The 16,863-nt window shown below is 35.6% G+C and overlaps 3 protein-coding genes across 6 annotated transcripts; 2 read left to right on the top strand and 1 right to left on the bottom strand.

Annotated features, from left to right (window-relative positions):
* Positions 1 to 3,951: 3,951 nt before the first annotated feature.
* Positions 3,952 to 5,234, top strand: LOC111473087 (calmodulin-like protein 11). Its single transcript, XM_023118645.1, has 4 exons — positions 3,952 to 4,104; positions 4,163 to 4,320; positions 4,415 to 4,495; positions 4,976 to 5,234. Exons 1-4 carry the CDS (start codon positions 4,029 to 4,031, stop codon positions 5,111 to 5,113), a joined length of 453 nt encoding a protein of 150 aa, XP_022974413.1. The 5' UTR covers positions 3,952 to 4,028; the 3' UTR covers positions 5,114 to 5,234.
* Positions 5,235 to 6,135: 901 nt separating this feature from the next.
* Positions 6,136 to 16,321, bottom strand: LOC111473109 (serine-aspartate repeat-containing protein F-like). 4 transcript variants are annotated; one of them, XM_023118682.1, is made up of 8 exons: positions 16,098 to 16,321; positions 15,937 to 15,999; positions 15,697 to 15,858; positions 15,416 to 15,607; positions 14,960 to 15,315; positions 14,727 to 14,892; positions 14,473 to 14,659; positions 6,136 to 8,278 (listed from the first exon to the last, which is right to left on the bottom strand). In XM_023118682.1, exons 2-8 carry the CDS (start codon positions 15,977 to 15,979, stop codon positions 6,274 to 6,276), a joined length of 3,111 nt encoding a protein of 1,036 aa, XP_022974450.1. In that variant the 5' UTR covers positions 15,980 to 15,999; positions 16,098 to 16,321; the 3' UTR covers positions 6,136 to 6,273. The 4 variants fall into 4 exon arrangements, with proteins under 4 accessions (XP_022974450.1, XP_022974448.1, XP_022974449.1 ...); XM_023118680.1 differs by having other exon boundaries at positions 14,473 to 14,710; positions 14,778 to 14,892; XM_023118681.1 differs by having other exon boundaries at positions 14,473 to 14,710; positions 14,778 to 14,892; positions 15,937 to 15,996.
* LOC111473111 (calmodulin-like protein 11) lies at positions 10,104 to 11,243 on the top strand. Its single transcript, XM_023118684.1, has 4 exons — positions 10,104 to 10,276; positions 10,335 to 10,492; positions 10,587 to 10,667; positions 11,090 to 11,243. Exons 1-4 carry the CDS (start codon positions 10,201 to 10,203, stop codon positions 11,225 to 11,227), a joined length of 453 nt encoding a protein of 150 aa, XP_022974452.1. The 5' UTR covers positions 10,104 to 10,200; the 3' UTR covers positions 11,228 to 11,243.
* Positions 16,322 to 16,863: the final 542 nt, after the last annotated feature.

The following is a 16,863-nucleotide window of genomic DNA, read 5'->3' as shown; positions in this document are numbered from 1 at the left end:
AATGATGGGTTTGGCTTTGTTCCTACCAATGACAAAATAGCCTCTCTTTTATAAGCCCTTGCCCCGTTTTCGATATACGCAAACGGGCCACTCGGCCCCCACCAGGATTTAAAAGCGGGTCCCGTTATTAAATGGCTCAAATTTCATGTAAGACTAGATTTTTTTTTGTTCTAAACGTTACAACCGTTGTTGTTCTGTGTGGCATGACTTCGTTATTGAGCCACTGAAAATAAAGATGCACCTTATCAATATCATTTGAATGTCGTATAAGTGTTAAGAACAACGACCCTTTACATTGGTGTGATATTATCTACTTTGACTACTGTCTAATTTACTTGACCATCAGTGTCAATGTGAATGTGAAGTGGAACGGAAGGGAAAACAACCCATGAAGTTTGCTATGTGGGGCTCAAATGTCACACCCAAACACCTTTTGTATTTCAACATCCCACAACTTGCATCCCTAATTCACCATCAAAACTTGGGTCCATTGCATATGATATAGATGTGATCACTATCTAATTTGTTAATTAGGATTATCCAATCAAATTCAAATAAAATAATTAATAAACAAGAACTAAATAATTGAAAAACGAAAAAAAACAAGCACGATTTCTTATTCACACTCGTATTCATGTTGAAGATTCTTCAAAGGTATTACAACATAACTTGTGAAGGGAAAAAAGGGGTTATGATTTCGAGTTTCTTGGAGTGGAAGGGATGGAAAAGAATAAAGAAAGAAAACTAAAATGAATATGAGATTAGATGCGAAGAATCTCGTAAATCAAAATGGTAAAGAAGAGGTTGAAAAGCCATAAAGAAATAGAGAGTTCATATGTTGGACCCGAATAAAGGAAGTATATGAATGAACCGAGACTATATTCGAATAAGAGTGATATTGAGTATACGATGACTAAATATGCTCCAAGGAAGTTCCTGAGACTTATATGAGTGATAATAAAGCAGGTTAGAAGAACTCTTATTGGTTTGTGGGAGCGTGATTTTTAATTTTAGTTTTTTAAAGTTTAATATTCATGGTACAAAAAAAATAGAAGCATTTTTATTAATTTAATTTAATTTTTTTTTATATGATTATTCATATAAATTTCGCCTATATTTCATCCAAGTAATTAGCTACAACTGGGCCGGAACAAACGAATCGGGCCCTGCTTTATTGGGCTGGGCCACATCCACATCTAGGTTCAATATGTAAGATTGAGCCCATCAAATAACAGCCCAACCACGCAGGATATAATTAAAAAATAAAAAATAAAAAATATTTATTTTACTTTTGGGAAGGAAAACATTAAAATATTGTTATGTGATTATTAGTGCAAAGAGTTGGTAATGGTGGGATGCACACGTCAGCCGCCACGATGGATCAAATAATCTTTGCTGTTCATCACCTTCGCCGAAGCTCCCTTAACTTGCCGACCAAATATTATCGCTGCCCCCAAAACTTGGAAATTTCATCTCTGAATCGCGATTAGGGTTTTCTCTTCTGCTTCTTGATCGATTCTTTTGTAAAGCTCTTGTACTTTGCGCTTCGATATCCGATTTCCCGCTTCGATTAATTCAGGTTCGGTAACTCTCTATTCATTTTTAGCGGTTTTCGTTATTTGAAACAATTCGGATCTGGATCTGTGATTTGTCGTTCGTCCGATTGGATTTAGTAGCTCTTCTTTTCTAGGTGATTATTCTTCTGTTTAGCTATCAAGTTGCGTGTTGCTGTTGATGAGGAATTTATGTTTTCTTCACTTTTGGGGCATTTAGGCGATTTTGGGATACGATGGGGGCTTTCTTTTCGAGATTCTGGTTCATGTTATTTCCGGCAAAAGAATACAAAATCGTGGTCGTTGGGTTGGATAATGCCGGAAAGACGACGACTCTTTACAAATTGCACTTGGGAGAGGTTGTTACTACACATCCTACGGTTGGAAGCAATGTTGAAGAGCTCGTGTACAAGAATATCCGATTCGAGGTACAGTCGATCTATCAATTTACTCCTATTTTTCCGTCTATTTGTTTTATCTTTTATGATCGCTGTCGAAGGAAATCATGAATTTATAAACAAGAAATAAATGTTTATGAGTAAGAGGCCTTTTGGGCTCCAAGCAAAGCCATGATTGCTTACGGTCAAATTGGACAATATCATACCAAATCATGCCTTTAATTTAGTCTTGTCAATAGAATCCTCAAATGTCGAACAAAAAAGTTGTGAACCTCGAAGGTGTAGTCAAAAGTGATTCAAGTATCGAATAAAGGGTGTACTTTGTTCGAGGACTCCAAGAAGGAGTTGAGCTTCAATTAAGAGGAGGCTATTCGAAGACTCTAGGTTGTATTTTGTTTGAGAGGAGGATTGTTGGAAGTGAGTCCTACATTGGCTAATTTAGGGAAAGGATCATAGGTTTATAAGCAAGGAANCGCTAAGAACCTGTTGATCCTGATCATACCACTGATTATAGGCCGGATTAGAGACCATCTCAGCACCAGCCGCAGTTGAGGAAGGTACCAACTTGGCAGGTGCGACATTGGTGCCATCGAGGTAGCCCATAAGCTTCTTACTCCGTAGATAGGGGAGGAGCTGGGCGCGCCATATGATGAAGTTGTTTTTGGTTAGACGAATTGTGACAGCATGGTGTAGAGTGCTTGGGCCAAAAGTCTCCATTGTAGTTGAGACGGTGTTGGAGATGGTGGATGGAGAGGAGGAGGAAGATATGGTAGACATTTAAAAATAAACCTTTAGCTCTGATACCATGTTAGACGAACACGACTCTCCACAATGGTATGATATTGTCCACTTTGAGCACAAGCTCTCATGGCTTTGCTTTGGGCTTCCCAAAAGGCCTCATACCAATGGAGAGTGTATTCTTAGATTATAAACCCATGACCATTCCCTAAATTAATCGATGTGGGACTTTCATCATCCAACAGTAATCTGTCGGCTCTTAAATCACAAGTTCTAATCTTTAATCGGTTTTTTTTTATGCCTAATCACTGGTTGGTTGGTTGGTTGGTTGGTTGGTGGGTGGGTGGGTTTGAGGGGAAAAGCTTTGAGGGGAAAAGCTTTGAGGTTTTGGTTTACCATTTTAATTATATTTTTAATATACTTAATTAATTACCAAAATAATTAACATTTAAACATATACGTAATTCATTTCTACAAATAAAAGTTAATTAAATGAATGTATTACTTATAAAATTATTAAGTATAATATAATTAGTTGATTATGATTAGTTAATGTGGAAGGTTACTTTCGACCATTATTACTACTAATGGATTATTTATAATCCTCGGAATTAAATTTCCACTCGATTATAATTTGATTTTTTATGGTTCAAAATAGGTTACAATGTACGTTGAGAATAATTTTTAATATTAAATATTATAATAAATTAGTTGATAATACTATGGCATTTTCTTATTTTCCAGGTTTCTTTTCGGAATTAATAATAATTATCGTCATAAAGTTTTGGTAAAATGTAATTGTCGTCATGAAATTTTAACACGCAAAGACCAAAAAGAAATAAGAATAATAATAATTATGTCCCGACAAAGGTTGATTTTAGGGTTTTGAATTGAAAGTCAATTCCCCATTTCCACGTCTTCCTTTTTGAACCTTTTAACTCTTTTATCTAAACACAAGTCTCCCACGTGTACACGTGTACACGTGTTTGTTCATTTTTATCTTCTAAAAATAGGAATTTCCGTCTATTTTTTTTTTAATTTTTTAAATGGTTCTCTAGAAGACATTAAATTTATGATATGGTTGGATATTTATATATGTTTTTTATATGAATGCGTACAAGTTGCTAAAGTTTGTCCATTATGTCAAGCTGGTGGTGGACTTGGAAATTCTTCTCTACAAAATAACCTAAATTTGACTCTCATTAATAGTAGCTTTTAATTTCTTTTTTAAATTAAATACACTTCAGATTCCGCTATTCCCAACTCACCCCTTTCTTTTTCTCCTCTCTGTTTCTGGTTGTTTCCCGGGAAAATCCTCTGTTTGAAGAAAGAAAAAAACATGGCGGAAATACTGAGTGAAGAACAGATCGTGGAGTTTAAGGAAGCCTTTTGTCTCTTCGACAAAGACGGCGACGGTGAGTCCCCTTTCTTTCTCCTCCGCTTTCCTTTTCCGATATTAACGTTATTTCTTAGGTTGCATTTCGATTGAGGAACTGGCGACGGTGACCCGGTCGCTGGATCAGAATCCGACGGAGGAGGAGCTGCTGGATATGATCAAGGAGGTGGACACCGATTGTAATGGAACCATCGAGTTCTCTGAGTTTCTCAATTTGATGGCCAACAGAATCAAGGTTTGAACACACGACCAAACCAACGAATTCACGACATGTCGTTCCGACAATTTCAAAGTCAAAATGTTTGAATCTTGATTCTGTTTTTGAACAGGAAACTGATGCAGACGAAGAACTTAAAGAAGCTTTCAAAGTGTTCGACAAAGATCAAAATGGTTTCATCTCAGCTACTGAGGTCAATTTTCTTCTTCCCATTTTGACGATAGACAAATACGACTCTCCACGATCGAGGCTTGACTCCTCGATTTATTTTTCTTTTGGAGTCCTTTATTCGATGTTTGAGTATTTATCAGTTTATTGGCACTTAGACTTTGATATCACCATATATGAATACAACTCTTCATATTCGGTGGTATGATATTGTTCACTTTCAACATGAGTGTTAGTGACTTTGATTTGGACTTCCCCAAAATACATCATATTAAGGGAGGATATTTTTTTGTTTATAAACCCAATCATTTCCTAAATTAGTTGACGGGGATTTTATCGTCAAACAATCCCCAAACTTCCTTCACAATTTTCCCACATTTTCTTTCTTATTTTCTCTCCTCCCAAACACTAATTTTAAAAAAATTATAATTCATATTTAATAAAGTTGAATGATTTTCAGTGGAAAATCCAACGGCTGAAATTTGTTTAATTTAATGATGTACAGCTGAGGCACGTGATGATCAATCTCGGGGAGAAGCTAACAGATGACGAAGTGAAGCAAATGATCGAAGAAGCCGATCTGGACGGTGATGGTCAAGTCAATTTTGATGAATTCGTCAAGATGATGATGACCGTTGGATGATGATTAAAACTAGCCTTTCATCAACGGACCAAAAAGCTTACTCCAATTCATTTATTTTCATACAATTTAATTTATTTCCTGTTTTTTCTTTTTGCATAATTATTTATTTGTGGTATTTTCTTTTTGTTTTGATCCCTAAGTTTATGAAAATTATTTTTGGTAGATAAATAATAAAAGTCTAAATATAAAATATGGTCTACGATTTTTTTTTTTTCAATTTTTAATTGTTTAGTCAAATAAAAAAAAACAATTTTGTCCTCCTACGAAAGTTTGTTAACAAAAAAAGTTTTATAAAAAAGCTGATGTGGCATTGAATAATTATTTTATTAATATTTAGATAAGTTAATATGCTACTTGATGCTAATTCTCATATTAAAATTTCCACTTGTGAATTAACAAAAATAAAATTATTTTAATAACATTAATAAAATACAAATTTAAAAACAAATTAGCTTAATATTAACATTTTAACTCGAAAATAACTCTATCTGTATTATATCTCAAACTACAAAGTTAAAATCGGATCCCCGCTTATCTGTTACTGAGTTAAAAGAATAATTAATTTTGATTAATTAAAAAATATTTTAATTATGAATTTTGAATAGGTTGAAAGTAAAATTAAATAATTTGAGTTAAAAATGTCATTTAAAATATGGAAAAATATGTACTTCTATTATTTTTTTTTCAAAAGATTTATAATATGTTTTTTTAGGGTAATAATTACATCATAATAAATATTAAAAGGGTATTTGGTGAATATTGACTTTGACCATGCCTTGTTGGACCATCCAAATATCCAATCCAATCAGCTTCAAGACGCGTGTTCTTGAGAATTAAATTTATTTGATTTATTTTTATCACCTTCTACTCCACGTATTGATTTATTAATTTCATTAAATAATGTTTATTATAAACTATATTTGGCTATAATTTAATTAAATAAAACATTATATTTAATAAATTCTATATTGCATTCACAAACAAATCCAAATAAGAAAAAGAATTAAATGCAAATTTAAACCACAAGATGAGATGATGACCTGTAAATTTGGCGGGAAGAGAAGTGTACGGACAGTGCGAACAAACTTGTAGAACCGTAGCAGGAAGGGAATAAAACCAGTAAAAACCACTCAGAAATTTGAATTCGAGAGAAAATCCGATCAATTGATTGCAGTAGCACAGCAGATGCAGGTTCCGAAGATTAGGGATTTGCTTCTGCGCTTCCCTTTCCGAATCGGCGATGGTGGTGGTAAGTCTTTCACTGCGTTTTTAGTGGCGCCTAATTTATGTTGATTGATTGCGGTGGATTCCATCTCCGATTTTTCTTTTTCTTTTGCGAACCCTGGGAATGAAGGTCTCGATTTCTCTGATTCGCTTCTTCCTAACTTTACAACTCGCTTCTCCGTTGGATTTGGGAAGCTAATCTCCTGCAGATTTTGTAAGTCTTCGATTGTCTTGATCTGGTATAACAATGGAATTTTCTCTGTTTCTACTGTCTTTCCTTCGCTTTGGATATCTATATTGAAGCTAGGCGATTTACGCATTTCGATATGACCGACTGAATTGTCGGAATTTGATTCGTTGCTTGTTCTTCCTGGAGATTCTTGATTTTCCTCTGTGAATGTTGAGAGGGGAAGTGTTGTTACATTCTGTTCGTCGATCGGATTTGTCGATGGTTTAGTTTCCGTGAATGTTGCTGAAGCTGTTTGTATATAATGTGGAGAGTCTGAGGAGTTTTTCTTGGATTTTTCAGTTGCTTTTTCGGTTATTTGCCTCAGTGTTGAGATTGATTCATCTGTACTTTCTCCAGTTTGAAATGTGATCGAAGCTTCCTTTTGATGGCTTTGAGGTTGAAGCCCTAAAAGAGGTTCAAATAAGTTTTCCTTTGGTTCTCGTCTTTCCCCTTCATGTCCAATGTTTGTTGAAATTTCCGTTGTCTCTCCCATCCCCCCATTCTTCTGCTTGCAATCTCCAATAGATGAATTTAAAACTTCCATAACTTGTTCAGAAATTTCCAGATATTCTCCATCTGAATCCTCGCAATCTTCTCCAGGAGTCTCGTTCTGGTTTCTGACAACAGATTCAGAAGCTGCATTTTCCTCGGAGTGCGACCTAATCGTGTTAAATTCCTCTTGGACCTCATTTGAAATCTTAGATTGAGTTGGAGGATTGTCTTGAACGATTGTTTCAGTTCCCTGTTCTTCTCTTAATTGGGGGTTTTCTTTCAAAACCGTGCATCTGTTTTCAAACTCAGGAACTTGCATGCATGACTTCGGTAATTCTATCACCATACTCTCTTCTGGTTGTGAACATGAAGTATTATGACCGATCAAATCTATCGCAATTTCTTCATCTTTAGTATCGACAATTTTGGCTGCTGGCATTGTATATTCATGGCATGCCCTTGGCTCTATTATATCACATTTTTTCTTCTCCATATCTGTCTCTGCCTCTGCGCCGAAACAGTCCACGTCAGTTAATTTTTCTGTGAACATGACGTGACCATTCTCCTCAGTATGTTCCAAACTAGAGCCGGAACAATACTTGCTTTCTTGTACGGATCCATCATCACTTGATCCCCCCAATGATTCTGCCTTGGTTTCAGGCAATTCATGATGAATAGACTTAAGATCTGAATTATTTTCTGATTTTGGATCGTCCTGTACATGTAACGTCTTGACATCGTAGCTTTTTCCCTTCTCTGCATCATTCTCCTTATCTGTATCTCGAAGAGTATCAATAACTTGATCAGCATCGAAATCTGAGGGCTTTCTTAATTTTGGATCTTTTAATGCTTGTGCTATCATGTCGAAGTTGGAAACCTTTTCCTTCAGTCCATCACCTTCCTTATCAGTATCTTGATTGGTTTCAATAACTTGATCAGCATCAAAATTTGAAGTCGTTTCAGATTTTGGATCTTCTGATGCTTGTTTTCTCGTGTCAAAGTTGGAATCTTTTCCCCTTGCTCCATCATTTTCATTATGTTTTTCTTGATCATTATCAATAACTTGATCAGCAACAAAATCTGAAAAGTTCTCAGATTTTGGGTCTTCTGATGCTTGTGTCATCGTATTGCAGTGTGAACCTTTGACCATCCCAATATCACCTTTTTCTTGATCATTATCAATAACTTGCTCAGCAACAAAATCTGAAAAATTTTCAGATTTTGGGTCTTCTGATGCTTGCGTCATCGTATTGCAGTTTGAACCCTTGAGCCTCTCAATATCACCTTCCTTTTCTGTATCTCGATCAGTATCAAGAACTTGATCAACATGAAAATCTGTTGTTTTTTCAGTTTTTGGATCTAAGTTGGAACCTTTACCCCTCTCTCTANAGGGTATCCCACGCCTCCTTGGACGTAGTAGCAGCAACCATATCGTGAAGAATCTCCTCTGACATGGAGGAGAGAAGAACGCTAAGAACCTGTTGATCCTGATCATACCACTGATTATAGGCCGGATTAGAGACCATCTCAGCACCAGCCGCAATTGAGGAAGGTACCAACTTGGCAGGTGCGACATTGGTGCCATCGAGGTAGCCCATAAGCTTCTTACTCCGTAGATAGGGGAGGAGCTGGGCGCGCCATATGATGAAGTTGTTTTTGGTTAGACGAATTGTGACAGCATGGTGTAGAGTGCTTGGGCCAAAAGTCTCCATTGTAGTTGAGACGGTGTTGGAGATGGTGGATGGAGAGGAGGAGGAAGATATGGTAGACATTTAAAAATAAACCTTTAGCTCTGATACCATGTTAGACGAACACGACTCTCCACAATGGTATGATATTGTCCACTTTGAGCACAAGCTCTCATGGCTTTGCTTTGGGCTTCCCAAAAGGCCTCATACCAATGGAGAGTGTATTCTTAGATTATAAACCCATGACCATTCCCTAAATTAATCGATGTGGGACTTTCATCATCCAACAGTAATCTGTCGGCTCTTAAATCACAAGTTCTAATCTTTAATCGGTTTTTTTTTATGCCTAATCACTGGTAATCTGTCGGCTCTTAAATCACAAGTTCTAATCTTTAATCGGTTTTTTTTTATGCCTAATCACTGGTTGGTTGGTTGGTTGGTTGGTTGGTGGGTGGGTGGGTTTGAGGGGAAAAGCTTTGAGGGGAAAAGCTTTGAGGTTTTGGTTTACCATTTTAATTATATTTTTAATATACTTAATTAATTACCAAAATAATTAACATTTAAACATATACGTAATTCATTTCTACAAATAAAAGTTAATTAAATGAATGTATTACTTATAAAATTATTAAGTATAATATAATTAGTTGATTATGATTAGTTAATGTGGAAGGTTACTTTCGACCATTATTACTACTAATGGATTATTTATAATCCTCGGAATTAAATTTCCACTCGATTATAATTTGATTTTTTATGGTTCAAAATAGGTTACAATGTACGTTGAGAATAATTTTTAATATTAAATATTATAATAAATTAGTTGATAATACTATGGCATTTTCTTATTTTCCAGGTTTCTTTTCGGAATTAATAATAATTATCGTCATAAAGTTTTGGTAAAATGTAATTGTCGTCATGAAATTTTAACACGCAAAGACCAAAAAGAAATAAGAATAATAATAATTATGTCCCGACAAAGGTTGATTTTAGGGTTTTGAATTGAAAGTCAATTCCCCATTTCCACGTCTTCCTTTTTGAACCTTTTAACTCTTTTATCTACACACAAGTCTCCCACGTGTACACGTGTACACGTGTTTGTTCATTTTTATCTTCTAAAAATAGGAATTTCCGTCTATTTTTTTTTTTAATTTTTTAAATGGTTCTCTAGAAGACATTAAATTTATGATATGGTTGGATATTTATATATATTTTTTTTATATGAATGCGTACAAGTTGCTAAAGTTTGTCCATTATGTCAAGCTGGTGGTGGACTTGGAAATTCTTCTCTACAAAATAACCTAAATTTGACTCTCATTAATAGTAGCTTTTAATTTCTTTTTAAAATTAAATACACTTCAGATTCCGCCATTCCCAACTCACCCCTTTCTTTTTCTCCTCTCTGTTTCTGGTTGTTTCCCGAGAAAATCCTCTGTTTGAAGAAAGAAAAAAACATGGCGGAAATACTGAGTGAAGAACAGATCGTGGAGTTTAAGGAAGCCTTTTGTCTCTTCGACAAAGACGGCGACGGTGAGTCCCCTTTCTTTCTCCTCCGCTTTCCTTTTCCGATATTAACGTTATTTCTTAGGTTGCATTTCGATTGAGGAACTGGCGACGGTGACCCGGTCGCTGGATCAGAATCCGACGGAGGAGGAGCTGCTGGATATGATCAAGGAGGTGGACACCGATTGTAATGGAACCATCGAGTTCTCTGAGTTTCTCAATTTGATGGCCAACAGAATCAAGGTTTGAACACACGACCAAACCAACGAATTCACGACATGTCGTTCCGACAATTTCAAAGTCAAAATGTTTGAATCTTGATTCTGTTTTTGAACAGGAAACTGATGCAGACGAAGAACTTAAAGAAGCTTTCAAAGTGTTCGACAAAGATCAAAATGGTTTCATCTCAGCTACTGAGGTCAATTTTCTTCTTCCCATTTTGATGATAGACTCTCCACAATCGAGGCTCGACTCCTCGACTTATTTTTCTTTTGGAGTCTTTATTCGATGTTTGAGTATTTACCAGTTTATTGGCACTTAGATTCGATGGTATGATATTGTTCACTTTCAATATGAGTGTTAGTGACTTTGATTGGGACTCCCCAAAATACGTCATATTAAGGGAGGATATTTTTTTGTTTATAAACCCAATTATTTCCTAAATTAGTTTACGGGGATTTTATCGTCTAACTTCCTTCACAATTTTCCCACATTTTCTTTCTTATTTTCTCTCCTCCCAAACACTAATTTTAAAAAAATTATAATTCATATTTAATAAAGTTGAATGATTTTCAGTGGAAAATCTAACGGCTGAAATTTGTTTAATTTAATGATGTACAGCTGAGGCACGTGATGATCAATCTCGGGGAGAAGCTAACAGATGACGAAGTGAAGCAAATGATCGAAGAAGCCGATCTGGACGGTGATGGTCAAGTCAATTTTGATGAATTCGTCAAGATGATGATGACCGTTGGATGATGATTAAAACTAGCCTTTCATCTTTTGCATAATTATTTATTTGTGGTATTTTCTTTTTGTTTTGATCCCTAAGTTTATGAAAATTATTTTTGGTAGATAAATAATAAAAGTCTAAATATAAAATATGGTCTACGATTTTTTTTTTTTCAATTTTTAATTGTTTAGTCAAATAAAAAAAAACAATTTTGTCCTCCTACGAAAGTTTGTTAACAAAAAAAGTTTTATAAAAAAGCTGATGTGGCATTGAATAATTATTTTATTAATATTTAGATAAGTTAATATGCTACTTGATGCTAATTCTCATATTAAAATTTCCACTTGTGAATTAACAAAAATAAAATTATTTTAATAACATTAATAAAATACAAATTTAAAAACAAATTAGCTTAATATTAACATTTTAACTCGAAAATAACTCTATCGGTATTATATCTCAAACTACAAAGTTAAAATTGGATCCCCGTTTATCTGTTACTGAGTTAAAAGAATAATTAATTTCAATTAATTAAAAAATATTTTAATTATGAATTTTGAATAGGTTGAAAGTAAAATTAAATAATTTGAGAGTTAAAAATGTCATTTAAAATATGGAAAAATATATACTTCTATTATTTTTTTTTCAAAAGATTTATAATATGTTTTTTTAGGGTAATAATTACATCATAATAAATATTAAAAGGGTATTTGGTGAATATTGACTTTGACCATGCCTTGTTGGACCATCCAAATATCCAATCCAATCAGCTTCAAGACGCGTGTTCTTGAGAATTAAATTTATTTGATTTATTTTTATCACCTTCTACTCCACGTATTGATTTATTAATTTCATTAAATAATGTTTATTATAAACTATATTTGGCTATAATTTAATTAAATAAAACATTATATTTAATAAATTCTATATTGCATTCACAAACAAATCCAAATAAGAAAAAGAATTAAATGCAAATTTAAACCACAAGATGAGATGATGACCTGTAAATTTGGCGGGAAGAGAAGTGTACGGACAGTGCGAACAAACTTGTAGAACCGTAGCAGGAAGGGAATAAAACCAGTAAAAACCACTCAGAAATTTGAATTCGAGAGAAAATCCGATCAATTGATTGCAGTAGCACAGCAGATGCAGGTTCCGAAGATTAGGGATTTGCTTCTGCGCTTCCCTTTCCGAATCGGCGATGGTGGTGGTAAGTCTTTCACCGAAGATTAGGGATTTGCTTCTGCGCTTCCCTTTCCGAATCGGCGATGGTGGTGGTAAGTCTTTCACTGCGTTTTTAGTGGCGCCTAATTTATGTTGATTGATTGCGGTGGATTCCATCTCCGATTTTTCTTTTTCTTTTGCGAACCCTGGGAATGAAGGTCTCGATTTCTCTGATTCGCTTCTTCCTAACTTTTTCTTTTTCTTTTGCGAACCCTGGGAATGAAGGTCTCGATTTCTCTGATTCGCTTCTTCCTAACTTTACAACTCGCTTCTCCGTTGGATTTGGGAAGCTAATCTCCTGCAGATTTTGTAAGTCTTCGATTGTCTTGATCTGGTATAACAATGGAATTTTCTCTGTTTCTACTGTCTTTCCTTCGCTTTGGATATCTATATTGAAGCTAGGCGATTTACGCATTTCGATATGACCGACTGAATTGTCGGAATTTGATTCGTTGCTTGTTCTTCCTGGAGATTCTTGATTTTCCTCTGTGAATGTTGAGAGGGGAAGTGTTGTTACATTCTGTTCGTCGATCGGATTTGTCGATGGTTTAGTTTCCGTGAATGTTGCTGAAGCTGTTTGTATATAATGTGGAGAGTCTGAGGAGTTTTTCTTGGATTTTTCAGTTGCTTTTTCGGTTATTTGCCTCAGTGTTGAGATTGATTCATCTGTACTTTCTCCAGTTTGAAATGTGATCGAAGCTTCCTTTTGATGGCTTTGAGGTTGAAGCCCTAAAAGAGGTTCAAATAAGTTTTCCTTTGGTTCTCGTCTTTCCCCTTCATGTCCAATGTTTGTTGAAATTTCCGTTGTCTCTCCCATCCCCCCATTCTTCTGCTTGCAATCTCCAATAGATGAATTTAAAACTTCCATAACTTGTTCAGAAATTTCCAGATATTCTCCATCTGAATCCTCGCAATCTTCTCCAGGAGTCTCGTTCTGGTTTCTGACAACAGATTCAGAAGCTGCATTTTCCTCGGAGTGCGACCTAATCGTGTTAAATTCCTCTTGGACCTCATTTGAAATCTTAGATTGAGTTGGAGGATTGTCTTGAACGATTGTTTCAGTTCCCTGTTCTTCTCTTAATTGGGGGTTTTCTTTCAAAACCGTGCATCTGTTTTCAAACTCAGGAACTTGCATGCATGACTTCGGTAATTCTATCACCATACTCTCTTCTGGTTGTGAACATGAAGTATTATGACCGATCAAATCTATCGCAATTTCTTCATCTTTAGTATCGACAATTTTGGCTGCTGGCATTGTATATTCATGGCATGCCCTTCGCAATTTCTTCATCTTTAGTATCGACAATTTTGGCTGCTGGCATTGTATATTCATGGCATGCCCTTGGCTCTATTATATCACATTTTTTCTTCTCCATATCTGTCTCTGCCTCTGCGCCGAAACAGTCCACGTCAGTTAATTTTTCTGTGAACATGACGTGACCATTCTCCTCAGTATGTTCCAAACTAGAGCCGGAACAATACTTGCTTTCTTGTACGGATCCATCATCACTTGATCCCCCCAATGATTCTGCCTTGGTTTCAGGCAATTCATGATGAATAGACTTAAGATCTGAATTATTTTCTGATTTTGGATCGTCCTGTACATGTAACGTCTTGACATCGTAGCTTTTTCCCTTCTCTGCATTTTTCTGATTTTGGATCGTCCTGTACATGTAACGTCTTGACATCGTAGCTTTTTCCCTTCTCTGCATCATTCTCCTTATCTGTATCTCGAAGAGTATCAATAACTTGATCAGCATCGAAATCTGAGGGCTTTCTTAATTTTGGATCTTTTAATGCTTGTGCTATCATGTCGAAGTTGGAAACCTTTTCCTTCAGTCCATCACCTTCCTTATCAGTATCTTGATTGGTTTCAATAACTTGATCAGCATCAAAATTTGAAGTCGTTTCAGATTTTGGATCTTCTGATGCTTGTTTTCTCGTGTCAAAGTTGGAATCTTTTCCCCTTGCTCCATCATTTTCATTATGTTTTTCTTGATCATTATCAATAACTTGATCAGCAACAAAATCTGAAAAGTTCTCAGATTTTGGGTCTTCTGATGCTTGTGTCATCGTATTGCAGTGTGAACCTTTGACCATCCCAATATCACCTTTTTCTTGATCATTATCAATAACTTGCTCAGCAACAAAATCTGAAAAATTTTCAGATTTTGGGTCTTCTGATGCTTGCGTCATCGTATTGCAGTTTGAACCCTTGAGCCTCTCAATATCACCTTCCTTTTCTGTATCTCGATCAGTATCAAGAACTTGATCAACATGAAAATCTGCTCTCAATATCACCTTCCTTTTCTGTATCTCGATCAGTATCAAGAACTTGATCAACATGAAAATCTGTTGTTTTTTCAGTTTTTGGATCTAAGTTGGAACCTTTACCCCTCTCTCTATCATCTTCCTCATCTGCATCTCGATCAGTATCAATAACTTGATCAGCATCAAAATCTGAAATCTTTTTAGTTTTTGGAATCTGCATCTCGATCAGTATCAATAACTTGATCAGCATCAAAATCTGAAATCTTTTTAGTTTTTGGATCTTCTGATGCCTGTGTTATCATGTCGAAGTTTGAACCTTTTCCCCTCACTCCATTTTCCTTATCAATACCTCGGCCAATACCGAGAACTCGATCCATATTGGTGGTTTCTTCTGAATCTGCCATGGCACAGTCTGCAGAATGGTAAGTGTCGTTCGAACTCAATCCCACAGCATCCTTGCATTCTTCTGGAGACTTGTTGCTATCTTCTATGAAAGATTCGGCTTTAATGTTGAGCAATTCATGCTGAGTACTTTTGAAATCTGAAGTCTTTTCAGGTTTCGGTTCATCTAATGCTAGTATTGTTGTGTTCAAATTGGAAACTCCCTCCCCTTCTTCCTCTGTTTCAATTTGGAGCAGACAAAACGATTGATTAGATGCTACGAAGTTTACTAGTACTACATACAATTAAATTACAGAAGTAAGGGAACTTCTGCTGACCTTCCTGATTTGAAGCCTGCTTTTCATGCTCATGCTCATTTCCATCCGATCTATTCTCTTCCGAATCAAACTCCTTTGTTTTATCCTCTTTAGAGTTGGCCTGGACTTCATTGTCCTCTTTAGTTCTGTCTGGTAGCTTTTCAGAAACCACATGAAACTCTGCCGTATTACATTCTTTATTTTTTTCTTCCTCTGCATAAATATATAGGGACAGTAGGTTGGATAAGACTCTAGAATACTAGAATTTATCTATAACAGAGATGTTAAAATTCTGTGCAGACCTTTCTCTATGACATGGTGATTTTCATTCAGTTTATCTGCACCATCAGAACCTGGCCTAGCCTCTTTTTGGCTGAAGTCTGCAACTTCATCCGCTTTGACTTCGTTGGCCCCACCTTCCAGTAAAGATTGTTCTGGACCTTCAGTTCTTGCCTGTTCTTCCTCTGCATCAATAGAACAGAAAACACGATTATACATGTCGTAAACTAGTCTTACCCAGGCTATTCAGACTTCAAAATTACCTCTAAATTCAGATGTGTTATTGTTTCCCATCTCATTTCCCATATTCAACTCAACAAATCCTGCTATTAAGGGGTTTAATACACAACACTCACAATTCTATAACTGACAAGCTGAATAAAATCGGAATTAAAGGGGGCTTCTATACTTCAAACTTCCTTACCATTGTGATGATCATGATGATATTTGACAGCTTGATCTGTTGTAGACAGCTAGGTTGTTGACACAAGATTAAACAATTTCAGAAATATTGCTAGAACATAAGCTCTAAATGAGTAATCTGTCAGCCGAACTCTTTCAACCTCTCATTCCTCTCTGACACTGGTTCAGCTTTATAGCTTTCAAGATTTTGTTTAGTACATAAAGTTCGACAATCTTCCACTCAAATGAGCGCTAATGATCTGTCGTTATGATTGTGGTTTAGTACATAAAGTTCGACAATCTTCCACTCAAATGAGCGCTAATGATCTGTCGTTATGATTGTGCTTTTGCAACTAAAATTTCTAGACTGTTTTCAGTATTTGTTGGAAAAGGCTGTTGTAGTGGTAACCTTAAAGCAGGGGTACATCAAAACTGGACATCACTGGAGCTGCCATTTCTGGGGTAAAGCGCCTAACCTTAAAGCAGGGGTACATCAAAACTGGACATCACTGGAGCTGCCATTTCTGGGGTAAAGCGCCTTCTTGCTGTGTTTTTCATTAACAAATTCAATCCCCCATATTTACTTTTCATCATTTTCCCTATTTTTAAAGGGCATGGGTCGGCTAACTAGAATTGAAATTGCTATATTATTGCATTGTCATCATTCTGTGATGACATCTGTAAATGAACTGCACTCCTCAAAATTGTTTAGAGTTAGAAAGTCTTGATTACAAACTAAGAAGTTATGAGTCCCTTTGATTAAAGTTAGAGCTTAACTGATATAATCA

This window comes from Cucurbita maxima, unplaced genomic scaffold (genome assembly GCF_002738345.1).
Source record: "Cucurbita maxima cultivar Rimu unplaced genomic scaffold, Cmax_1.0 Cma_Scf00103, whole genome shotgun sequence".
In the NCBI taxonomy this organism is placed as follows: domain Eukaryota; kingdom Viridiplantae; phylum Streptophyta; class Magnoliopsida; order Cucurbitales; family Cucurbitaceae; genus Cucurbita; species Cucurbita maxima.
The sequence above is the reverse complement of the archived record's forward strand: the minus strand, read 5'-3'. Positions and strand labels throughout refer to the sequence as shown.